We start from the raw sequence: 12,333 nt of genomic DNA, 5'->3' as shown, positions 1-12,333 counted from the left end.
CAAAGGTTGTTCAATCAACGTGACAAAAGACCAGTTTTAACAAAGAGAGAAGGGAGAAATCTAAGGAAATTAGATATTATAGAATCAATTAATTAACGTTGTTCCTACATTAATGACATCAACAGTGTCTTTGAATATTACTTTTGGCTATTGAAGGTAACTGAACGCAAAAGTCCTCGCAATAATCTTTAAAATAACAGTGTATCACGAGCATAACACCTGAATTCTATTCGTATGATCGAAATATGGGAATGAACTGCCATGATATTTAGATTCTAAAGCATTGAGGTGTTAGATGCGAGTTTAACAGAGCATATCTTGTTGTTTAGATTGCTCTTAAAACCCTGTTCAATCAACGCAGGCCAAGAGCTTGACCTTGCAGTTTGTCAATGTCAACACTTACGTCACACTCTCGGCAGACGAACTCTATTCCATTCTGAGTTCAAAAAAACCTTGAATTATCAGGCATGCAAATTAATCTTGTGTAACGCCGTAGATAGAGTCCACCACGATTACATGAGCCCAGAAAGTTGGTCAGCGGTTTTATCAACTGGAGTAAGCAAAGACAATTTTTCATGTACCACAATACGTAAAGAGAGCACTCTGATTAACTCAACGTCTACCATTTGTCCTATTTTCCTACTCAGATACCTCCTCTGGTTGGAACATCTGTCGAAGTCGATGGAGCTCTCCAATGAACAAAATCATCATTTGCGTGCGGATGATGCAAATTTCTCGTCTTGCACGTGCGTGCATACTTTGGCTACCGTGAAACTTCATTACTTTTGAGCAATTATGAAAATACGTTTTTCTTCTGAACGTTTCTATTCTGAATTAGCAACAACAAAGATTGTACCTTATAGCAAAACCATTTTAAATAATCATGTCTGCGAGTAATAAGATGCTTGAAGAACTTTGAAATCAGCTGAGCCAAAAGAGGATTTAGCTGAGGTTCCCTTCGACCTGGCGCCCGCACAAGCGCACATGGCCGCATACACGTTAGCAACGCCTCCGCTCTGCTCAAACATTTTGAATTTTTCTGGGCACTCGACCTAGAAACTAGACTCGCTCTGGGCTATTCGTGACTGTTTAGCAAGCTCCCACGTACATGCATAACTGACGCTACATTGCTGCGAAATAAATAATTTGCTTTTTTTTTACAAGACTGCCTAATCCTGATTCTCCTGGAAGGACAGTAAGAAGTAGTAGAGGCAATATTACATATGTAATTAACTTATTCGTTGTATCATAATTCCAGCTGCCTTCAAATTTCAAGCCTAGTTGAGATCTCTTCTGCCTCTGCAACAAAGTCCTCCTCTATGGCTAGTCGGCCACTTCTGTACATCACAGACAATCTGCTGAAGTACCTAGCTATTTGGTCAGCAACAAGCCACTCTTCTTTATTGAACATTTTCCTGCCATTACCATCACGCAGAGTTTTAATTTTGCTGCACACATCCACAGCACTTTGCTTTCTCCCTGTCTCCTCGCCTTCCAGGAATGTTCTTTTTGGATATGTCTTCACCTTCTCGGAAAAGCGAGTTGCTTTTCGTGATGTTTTCAGAGCCCATCCTTTAGCAACTTCACATGCGGGATCAGCACAGGCCGTTTGGGAGCTCGACCCTGTTTCTTTGTGTATGTAGCTTCCAGACACCTCCTTGCACGTCTCGGCTCATTTTCTCTTGATGCTGTCATATGTAGTTTCTCTCTCTAATCTCACAAGGCGTTTTCCAACGTCCATGTGTTTCAGCAGATTTACAAAAGACTGATATGTATTTGTGCATCCCTCCTCGGGGAAAGCGAAATAAACTCTCGTAGCCTCGACATTTGGCAGCTTTTCTTCAACAGATTGTGCGGTGTTAGGCTGAGGCTGTCGGTGCTCACCTCTCAAAGTCGTGGATCTAAAAGCACCAGCCTCCTCTCGCAGTACACTGAAGGGCTGCTGAAACGCTTACCTGGGCCCACATCATAAGCCCTCCACACTCGCAGACCTCCAGACTCAAAACTAAAATTATTCAAAGACTGAATCCCAGACATTGTGTGCTTCTTCATGGTCTGGATTGACTCTTGAACCTTAACAACTGCTGCCTGGCACCCTTTAACCCCGCCATAGGGATCGATCACCGCCTTCATATCACTAGCACTTTTAATGTCATGACCTTCATTTATGTAACGCCGCAAATGGCTCTTCAGTGTGGCAATTCGTCGGTCACAGACGTCCTTTCCAGCCTGCGGATCGCTGAAATCATATCTGAGTATCGTAATGCCTGGGCGCTCTCCAAGGGTAGGAAGAGAGAGGATTAGATAAGCACAATGGTAACATCCTGCATTATCGCTGCGCAAAAATGCCTCTTGAATGTTTGGGTTTGCTGCTTTCAGTGTCGTCAGTGTGCGTTCTATGATTGAAGCGACTGCGAACCAGTTTTTAACGCAATCCTAAAACAAATGGATGTAAGTTCGGGCCTGGAACACAAGGAAAATAACACAGTTAGCTCTAAAATAACTAGAAACAACAGTAATATGTGTACAGTACAGTTTGACATACATCCCAGACCCTTTTGTTAATCCGGCTCTGACAGTTAGGATGTTGCCCTGCCTAAGGGACTACTCTGTTAGATTGACGGGGGTGCTCATCTTTCATTTTCATGTGCCGTCGATCGGTACCGCTAAAGTGACAGGGTTAGAGTTATCACGGCACCTTTTTAGGTAAAAGTGGAAAAATTCAGCACCTATTTGTTACTCAACTATTTGAAATTTTAAGTTTATGTGGGCATTTTTATTGCTTTAGAAATGTCAGTGTCAGCTGATACGTTCTCAGAGAATTGGTACCCATTAGGGGTTGAAATGTGTTTGGGCCACGCCCATAAAACGGGATTAGGGCATCGTTTCTAACGCGTCTTTTTGCTACATGCATTTTCTAAATTATAGCAAAACTCAATTTTGAAGTAATTACCTCAATGTCATAACAATCGCTTCTTGTCACTGCAACTGTCACATGCCATGATTTGCCCTTTTTGCCAAACCAGTCACGCTGGGTTTCTCGAAAGCTGAATGGCCCAATCCATTATCAGGAGAACCTGTCGTGGTGACAGATTATCGATTATCTCTCTTCGCAGAACCTGGTGAGCCGCTCTAAGGATGTGAGCTTTCCATTCGTCAAGTTTAGGGAGAGCTGAGTCTACATCGTGTATGATTTCTTCTTTCAGATCACTACCGCTTGACAACAAAACAACACAAAAAACGAATCTTACCAAAGCGTACAATGCTAATAAAAACAGGAACGAAAATGACAACCAACCGACAAGTCCTTACCTATAGATAACAGTAGGAGACGATCACGACATTTGTAGATCCACAACAGCATCCCTGTAATTATCACATCTGTCAGAGACTATGTTGTGCTCATGGTCGCAGTGCCCTTGGTAATCGGGGTCATCGGTGCTCAGCGCATACACATTGCAGTGATCAGCGCAGGGATCAGCTCTAGACACGTGAATTTTATAGTCTGTCTTAAGATAGGTTTTTGACGACTTTAGACGGACACTGATGTCTCTGGCTGTTAGCTCACACAAACCTGAAAAATGGGACAGACATACATGAGTGTGCTATAGTCTTGATTTACATTTCCTTTTTTTTTCAAACATGTATTATGGGCTCTAAGAAGCATTTTTTTTAACAGTGAGACATACATACCCAATGTACAAAGTTTATTAGTTGCCTCATCCAGAGTACTGAACGCTGTTACTCCATCGGTTTGTGTGCTGTCTAATCCAGCTAACGATTTCTTCTGGGAAGCAGCGCATATCTGGGCAAAGCAGTTGAGAAATAGTTATCGATAAAAAGCCAGATAGTTTGTTCACACAATTCGTCCAGTTAGTAGGCTAATAAGATCTTAGCGAGCCCCAAAACCTGTCCACGTAACCATTTCTTAAAAATGAATTATTTATATCGAATCCTTTTCTTAGAGATAGAATCAAAGGCGTAAACATGTTCCGGGAGTGAAACTAGATATATTAATATTCGTCCTCGTTACCTTGAGGATGCTCAACAAGGTTGATCTTCCCATGGGTTCGAATCCAGACTCAGAGCAGTATGACTGGTACAAATGAGTAAGACAGGATCCCACAACTGTCCTCACCCCATTTGGAATTTCTATTGTCTCACCATCTGACAATCTTAGGGTCTTCGTCCCGTAGGCTGCGTCCTGGAGAAAGGAGGGGCTTGAAATAAAATCAAGAAAGTGATCCACTTTAACTGGATCACGCCTGCATCGCTGCAAAACAGGGGTTCAATAATGTGGCCTGGGCTAGTACGGAAAGCATGTTTTCTGGCCTCATCTATCCTCCACAAGGTCAGACCTGGAATAAAGCTCAGTAACTCTGTCTTAGAGTAATCGGCCACAAAGACAGAAAGAATTTGCTGTCTGGTATACCAATTTGTAGCTTTATTGTATGGGGTGACAAGCCTGGAACGTAATGTTTTCTCAGGGAGGTTCACGTCCGAGTCGGTGGACTGGCTGTACGCCTCTAGCACTTGCTGCAGAAGCCATTTAGACTGCCCTGGGGCTATAGCATCTAGACTCGCCTCAACAACGTGCATTCCTTTTCGCTCGTATTAGCGTGTAGTGGATGATGAGACACCTTCCGCGTTTGTGTTGAGCTGAGATCGTACTGGGCTCACTCTACCATCAGCTTGTCTTAGAAAATTGTTGAGAGAATGAAGTTTCATTTGTATCTGTGGCGTTGCCTGCCATTCCATTGATGTTTCTATGGCCGTTGAGGATTCTTGTGAGCCAGAGGAAAATACATCTGAGCCATCATCACTTAGCAGGGCTTCACCTTTACGCAAGGGCAACCCCTTACAGGATTTGGTTTCTCGCTGAAATTAGAAAATAGCAATAGAGTGTTAGTCAGACTACTAAATAAAGACTGTCTCAAGTACTTCTCCAACAAAGGGGAAAATGATTCTCCATGGAAAAGCTAATTAGCACTGATTCTTCTTTAATGTTAGGAACCTCAGCGGGAGCCTGATTGGTTTTCTGGGAAACATTTCTTTAGACTATGAATCTAAAAATAACTACGGATCTTTCCTTATTTTATAACTGACCACCTTACGTTTAAAAAGTCAGGAACACTAAACTTCCGTTGCAGCATATCTGTTTGTGTTGCATTCGACTACCCTTGACAGGACAAGGCTCAATTCTAGAATTTACGAGATTGTGTGTATCTTCACGGCTAGTAGAGGTTATATGGTTTAGCTTTTTCCTAACGATTCCGGCGTTTAGTGTCCAGGCCCCAGCTTGCGTCCTCAAACTCACCAAATTGGGTAACCAGACTAATTAGGCTGCAGCTGTACACCAAGAACGGAATGTCAGTGTTCTTATTTCTAGTACCTTAGTGAGTGTGCTTACGAATATCTAATTAATAACTCGTAGGTAAATAATCAATAACTCAGTGCAATGTTCGATGACATTGTATCTGGCAAGCTTCCGGTAGTGTATCCTTGGGGAAACAGATGAAGTACTTTAAACTCTGCAGTGAGTGTTGCGTTGGTTATGTGCACCTTATTCACAGCTGGAGTCCGCTGCCTTTTGGATTGTTTTAAAGATCCTATCGACAAGGCAGCAATGCGAAACATACCTCCAGCTGACTTCCAGAATCACTCGATGCGTGCAGTTGTTAAGGGAGGAACTAGTGTTTGGGTTCTGGGGCTCTAGTGAACTCTTCAGATTGCATTACAGCTGGCTCTTCAGATTGCAACGTGAACGAATCTTCACCTGGGTTCACGACTCGTACAGCGGCAAGGTGGTCATTTCTACAAAGTTTGCAAATTCCTGTAAACAGTCAAACATTAAGTAAATACAACATACGCGAAGTTTGAAAAATGTACAGTGATTAACGCATTTTCTTGAATATCCTTTCGCTCAAATAACGCCCACCCCCCCCAAAAGAAAATGAGTCCTTGTGCGATCAAAACTACTGCACCCACTTATGACGACGATACATTTTTATGTATTTGCGTTGCGCTTTGAGTTCCCATGGTTCTTGTCAGAGATCGTCTTGTTCGTTGCCCTCTTCCTGGTTGTAGCTAACCCTCTGATATAGGGATAATGAGAATTGCATCCCTTGAATAATAGCCCCTTTTGGGCCAAACAAATATCAGTCAGGGCGACCAACTTGGTACATCTGTTCATTTGCATAATTTAGCGGCCTCGTAACAAGATCTGTAAGTTGGAAACTACTCTTGATCCTGGTTTAAAAAAAATTTCCGTTTTATTCTAGATTTCGGCTTTGATCCATGATCCCATCGATGTGATTCCTGATCTTGAGCCTGGATTTACTGATTCCAGACTACAGAAACTTTGATGCCAAGCGAACGACACCTGGGTAACACTCGCTACAATGGACTAGTTTAGGGGGATTCAGCTTGAAATGGGTACTATTTTAAGATCTGAATGATGATTCATAAAAAGGAACGGTTTGTACTTCGGGCGTAGCCTCCTATGCAGACATTCTTTGAGCTCGTCTCGCAATCTTCCTTCTCCCCGTTGTAGGGGACGGAAGATTACGTGACGAGCCGAGAGAACGTCTGCGTAGGAGGCTACGTCGGAAGTTCAGACCGTTCCTTTTTTCATAAATCATCATTCAGATCTTAAAATGGTAACCTCCCCAATAAAACTCTGTTGATTACTTCCTATCCCCACCCACCCCTCACTCAGGTTACGCCCCCGACATAATGTTTGAACCAAGGGCATCGTGAAATTTTAAAATGCGGTAGGCAAGTATATATTCCTCCCTTACCTGCTCCGACTGGAACGAGTGTGTTCCACTTTGACATGATTTCTTTCCTCATCTCCAACGTCGCTCCCCTGTCTGGCTTGCCCTTGCGATTACCATGAAGAGGATACGCACATTTTTAATAATTAGGTAATTATTATTAGCTGCAAATTTTTATGTAAACTAGATTACATCTTACATTGTAAATTTGTTTTTAATTCTTATTTTGTAATTATTCTTTATTGTTTATTCACACACGACCCCACAAGCTGCAAGCTTAATTACTTATCGTGTTTAAATAAAGGTTACTTACTTACTTACTTACTTTTCTCATCGGTCGCCAAAATATGCCATGTTCAACTCGGTGTCTCGGACATATTGTCATGTTAGTACCATCTTCATTAAACTGACCCGTGCGAGCGAGAATCAAATCCTTCTCTGTGAGAATATTAGTCTGTGAAACTTTGACTGTCCTCAGATGGGACCGGATGTCTTTTTTACAAGAGGTCAAGGGAAAATATTCTGTGACCCCCAGATAGCGTGGAGATATATTGGACATTTTTTTTCGAAAAAGTTACAAACGAGCAAAAAAGCGAAGCCATGCTTAACTTTCCGATGTGTGAAAATCTATAAATAGAGATGTATAAATAGGGAAATCCCGCCCGTAAATGTTCTAAGCTATATCACGTGACTAGTTCAAGTGTCACGCATACGCAATTAATCCGAGTTATATAACATAACTTGCGATAAAGTGAATGCACATTCACTGAACTGCGCGCAACACAGTTTTCTGGACATTTCTACAACGCAATGTCCCTTTTCAGGTTAATATATTAACTAGCTAATCAACTACCGATTATCAATTTGGTAAATTTATTTACCGCTGACCAAGGTCTTCGGCTCTTGTTCCCACGCATTCCAAATTATATTGACGATGTTATCTGCCCGGGGGGGGGGGGGGGTGACTCTCATATGGAGTGGACGAGGATGCTCGTCGGAAATTTTGAATTTAACCCCTAAAAGAGACCAATCTGGGCGTGGCCGAAGCTTATGCAGACCCCTAAAAGAGATCAGTTTATAAAACAGACAAATAAAAAGTACAGTGACTTTTAATGATGGCGAAGACCTTATCATCGAATACTTTTGCCTATAAGTAGTCTATAAAAGTATTGTCATAAGTCTTCATCTTTACCATTTAACTAGTATCATTTCTTCGCGTGCAACCCTTAGCGAGACCTTGACGGCTGAAAATAATGACATTTTGCCCAGAACACCCTAAGCGAGACCAAAATCGGGTTATCTGAAGATCGGGAAGATTAATTTGCATGCCTGATGCGGGAAAATCAATAATTCAAGGTTTTTTTCAACTCAGAATGGAATAGATATCCATGTGTGAGCTCAAGAGTTAGCCCGTGAGCGCAAACAATAATTTCAGCGAAGAATATGACTTAGGATTGATGCGTTCGTATGCCGAGTGTGAAGTAAGTGTATAACAAACTGCAAGGTCAAGTTCTTGAGCTGCGATGCTTGAACAGGGTTTTAAGAGCAATCTAAACAACAAGATATGCCCACTAAAACCTCGCATCTAACACCTCAATGCTTTAGAATCTAAATATCACGGCAGTTCATTCCCATATTTCGATCATACGAATAGAATTCAGGTGTTACGCTCGTGATACACTGTTATTTTAAAGATTATTGCGAGGAATTTTGCGTTCAGTTACCTTAAATGGCCATAAATAATATTCAAAGACACTGTTAATGTCATTAACGTAGGAACAACGTTAATTAATTGATTCTATAATATCTAATTTCCTTAGATTTCTCCCTTCTCTCTTTGTTAAAACTGGTCTTTTGTCACGTTGATTGAACAACCTTTGTGACCAAAAACTAACAGATGCCAAAAATGTTATGCGTGATTTCATCAGGCCAAGAGTAGCTCTTAACCTTGGTAAAATTAGTTTTCAAAAAGAAAGTTGGACTTAAGCGATATTTGAGTCAGAATTCTAGCTAATTTGCCTCATTGCTAAATCTTGCGTGACATAGGTATGCAATGGCAACTCTTGATTAGCAACTGTCACTTCAAATCCTTAAAACTCGTGTTGTGAACTAAGATAGGTCCAATCCTTATTTGTGTGAAATGGCAATAAAACTCATTTTATTCTATAACCAGGAGTGGAGTCTAAATTTGATGCTTATTTTAATGCAATTTTTGGGATTTGGGGCAAAAAACCAGGGGGGTGGTCTAACTCCCAAGGGAAAAATCGCAGAGTCGGCCCACTTTGTCTTTTAGAGTTGTTTGGTGGTCCCTTCAATCTGGCAAAGTTTCATCCAAATTGGAGAGATGGCATGTATCACCCCTGCCTGGTCCTCTGGTAAACTCAGTCTTAATTAAGATAGCGAAATCTAATTAACAACACGAAGTTTTCAAAATTAAAAATAGAGAGCTTAAGATTAAAATTGACAGGTTGGAATTAAGATAGAACAAACTTAGGAAATTAAGAGTGAGATACTTAATTTGAAATTCTAAATTGGTGTTACGGATAGGAAGGGAAAATTATCCGGTGAATAGAAAGTAATAAAACTTCATTACTGAAAAATAGTTCAGCTGGCTAACTTCCGAGGAAACTAATAAAACTTTGTTACTGAAATGTAGTTCAGCTGGCTAGCTCCCGAGGAAACGGAAGGTAGATTTTAATAATGAAAAGAAACTCAAATGACCCGATAATGAACTATTTGTTTTCTAAATGAAAGTTAGTGAAACGGCGTTGCACATGTTCAGGTGTACAAAGAATCGGCAACGTACAAAGTAGAACAATAACTTAAGGTTTCTAGTTGTTAACTGAAAAGAGGCTACTGTTGGCTTTTCCATATTTTTCTGTTGGTTACAGTGTTTCTTGAAAGCGATTACATGCATTCTAAATCCTAACAATGAATAAACTGGTGAACAAAACTGAGATCCACAAGTTCCCCATTACTAAACCAAATTACATCTTAAGGGCTCGGAAGCGAGCGATTTACAATATTTTCATAACAATACTCGGAGTGAACTTAAAATAACAATAATGCGGTCGCGGTAAAGAACGGTTGGGACTACTTCGCCCATTGTTCCGTAACGCAGTGAGTAGTCAGTAGTCAGTAGCAAGTACTCAAGATATAGTTTCTCCTCAGGAGGATTATCCCTCCCCCTCCTACCCTTTATCGGTTATGTCAAAAACTCAGGCTCCTCAAATCTCGAGTTTGCTCATGCTCTTTAAGTCCCAATGTATCCCTGGTAGGGGTGGTGTGTACAAGCTCCCTGCTTTCAAAGCATCTTGTTCTCTACCCAAGATCACCCAAGATTTCTCATGTAAACGGTTCTCTGCTATTTAAAAACTACCAAACAATTTAGAAGCTAGAGGTAGCTTAAAATAAACTATCATCGATTATAGTTAACGCAAACTTCTTTGCGCCGGTTGATCATGTAAATGACAGTTGATGATAGTTAGGGAGACCAATTATTTTTCTCGAAGTATCATTGACTAAGATGCACCGCACGACCAGAGCACAGAGCTTTGACTTCATTTTTTAGTGTTTAAGTAGCTTCAAGTGCAAGTTCAGGTTTTCACAATTGTTTTAATTACAATAATTTGTCGTATTAAATAACAAACAAACAGCAAAACAAACAAACAAACAAACAAACAAAAGAAGTCTGTAGTGGCCAAGGAAGCGGACGCTTTCGAGTTGGCAACCAAAACAGTGAAATCGGTTAAGTAGTAAGTTAGTTGAGTAGGTGATAAGGAATAACTTAATAAATAATACGTAACTAAATACAGGTGTAAATAAAGTAGCTAATGCGAGTGTTTACACTAGCAAGAACGGGCATTGTACAGAGGTCCTTTGAACTGATTAACAGACGTGCATTTAATATTAATAATAATTGAAGTTTTTTTTCTCTAGATTTACGGGGCATTTTCTCTTTTTAGCGTTGTTCTTTAATTTTGGCTTTTACCGACAGCCAAATCAGGAAAGCTCAGGGCAATGAAAGAGACTTTCACCAAAGCGAAACTAAGACCTTGATAAGGTTTAATTATAACTTGATGTTTTAGGACTCGAAACCAGATGACAATTAATTAGTTCACTTCTTCAGCGGCTCTGGAGGGTATGTTAGAAAGGAGGGCGCGTGATGCACCGCGGGCCTTCCAATTATCCATGCCCAGGCTTCCGAAGCGGGCTTCCAGGTAAATACATCAGTAATCTCTGAGAAGGAGAGACATTGACTGGTGTATTTTTTTCTAGTCCCATATTCAACTCCTTCGCCGCGCTTGTAAATAGTCAACTGGTGTGCTTCCTATCAGTTGGGATTCCCCAAGTTACTTCATTAACAATCACTGAGTTTAGGCAATTCTTTGAAAAGCCATTACATGTTGCAACACTTCTTACTTTTATTTTTCTACACAATTCATTGAATCACAAAGCGAAGATTAACTGTTTGGTTCTACGATGTCGTGGTTTTGTTGCGATAGAAATAAGGAAGAATTTCATCAATCAAATCATGCAAACTACATTTATCATTATTCCATGCATTTTTTCTTCCTTTTCATTGGCCGAGAACTCACAACGTGACCTGCAAATAACTGTCCACAAATAATGGTCTGCTCATGCGTAATACCGTCTAAATGTGTTTTGCTGTAAATAATATTCCACTCATGCGTAATTTTAACCAGGCTCTCGGGTGAAAAACTGGCAGATCGCTTCTGTGAGCTCCCAGAGATTGACTTAAATGTGAAAACCTACTTGGCGATCGAAAGATAAAATAATGTAGGCCATCTCCGAATTACCTTTAGTCTCTTTCTTAAAACGAGTCTTGGTGCCCATCCTTTCTTCTGAAAACGAGATTTCATTCACATGCAAAGTAAGCTCATTTTCATATGAATGGTTGTACACCAAGCCTCGTTTTGATGAAGAGGCTATTACTGAACTTGGTTATCGCAAATCATGATCCATCATGTTTTCCCTGTCGCACAATTGCTCCAAATGCTTCACATGACTGAAAATCCGAGCGATATTCCCTCAGATAATTGATCTGCTCGCCACTGACAAATCACGATATTTTGCTCAACCTCGGCCAACATTTGTTAATTATGTAGTGTTAGAAACAAATGAAAATCTCTCGGGTCTTACGGAATATGGTAATGCAGAGTTACACAGCGCCAAGAATTATCAATTTTTTTTTACGTTGCACGGAGCTTTGACTTCAGTTTGTAGTGTTTAAATGGCTTCAAGTGCAAGTTCAGTTACTCACACTGTTTTCAATTACAAAAATTTGCTGCAGTAAAAAAAGAAACACAAACACAAACCAAAAAAAGAGAAGTGTTTAGTGGCCAAAGAAGCAGACGCTTTCGATTTAGCGACCAAACCAGTAAAATTAGTCAAGTAGTAAGTTGGTAAAGTAGGTGATAAGGAATAACTTATAGATAATAAGTAACCAAATAGGAGTTTAAATAAAGTAGCTAATGCGAGTATTTACAGTATTCATGTCTCACTAGCAAAGAGGGACAGTGTACATTCTTTTTTG

The 12,333-nt window shown here is 40.5% G+C and overlaps 3 protein-coding genes and 1 long non-coding RNA gene across 4 annotated transcripts in view; 2 read left to right on the top strand and 2 right to left on the bottom strand.

Moving 5' to 3' along the window:
* LOC145482149 (uncharacterized) overlaps positions 1-12,333 on the top strand; it is a 181,214-nt gene that overhangs the window by 38,561 nt on the left and 130,320 nt on the right. The gene's annotated exons all lie outside the window — the stretch shown is intronic.
* Positions 1-12,333, top strand: part of LOC145500278 (uncharacterized) — a 154,164-nt gene that overhangs the window by 12,122 nt on the left and 129,709 nt on the right. The gene's annotated exons all lie outside the window — the stretch shown is intronic.
* On the bottom strand, positions 311-4,092 carry LOC145482231 (uncharacterized). The gene is made up of 3 exons (XM_081460859.1): positions 4,034-4,092; positions 3,694-3,805; positions 311-3,574 (listed from the first exon to the last, which is right to left on the bottom strand). The coding sequence occupies exons 1-3, from the start codon at positions 4,064-4,066 to the stop codon at positions 3,336-3,338; spliced, it is 384 nt and encodes a 127-aa protein (XP_081316985.1). The 5' UTR covers positions 4,067-4,092; the 3' UTR covers positions 311-3,335.
* On the bottom strand, positions 5,691-6,854 carry LOC145482317 (uncharacterized). The gene is made up of 2 exons (XR_014048758.1): positions 6,801-6,854; positions 5,691-5,833 (listed from the first exon to the last, which is right to left on the bottom strand). It is a non-coding gene; the product is annotated as an uncharacterized LOC145482317 (long non-coding RNA).

The sequence above is a fragment of the Orbicella franksi genome, chromosome 1 (assembly GCF_964199315.1).
Source record: "Orbicella franksi chromosome 1, jaOrbFran1.1, whole genome shotgun sequence".
Taxonomy (NCBI): Eukaryota; Metazoa; Cnidaria; class Anthozoa; order Scleractinia; family Merulinidae; genus Orbicella; species Orbicella franksi.
This window is presented reverse-complemented; position numbering and strand designations above follow the sequence as displayed.

What these genes read in the sequence shown, in the direction of transcription:
- LOC145482231 (XM_081460859.1), bottom strand. Translation starts at nt 4,066, where the DNA reads ATGGGAAGATCAACCTTGTTGAGCATCCTCAAG. An exon ending in CCTTGTTGAGCATCCTCAAG is followed by an intron (nt 3,806 to 4,033) that starts GTAACGAGGACG and finishes TGCTTTGCCCAG; the next exon opens with ATATGCGCTGCTTCCCAGAA. An exon ending in TAATAAACTTTGTACATTGG is followed by an intron (nt 3,575 to 3,693) that starts GTATGTATGTCT and finishes CCCATTTTTCAG; the next exon opens with GTTTGTGTGAGCTAACAGCC.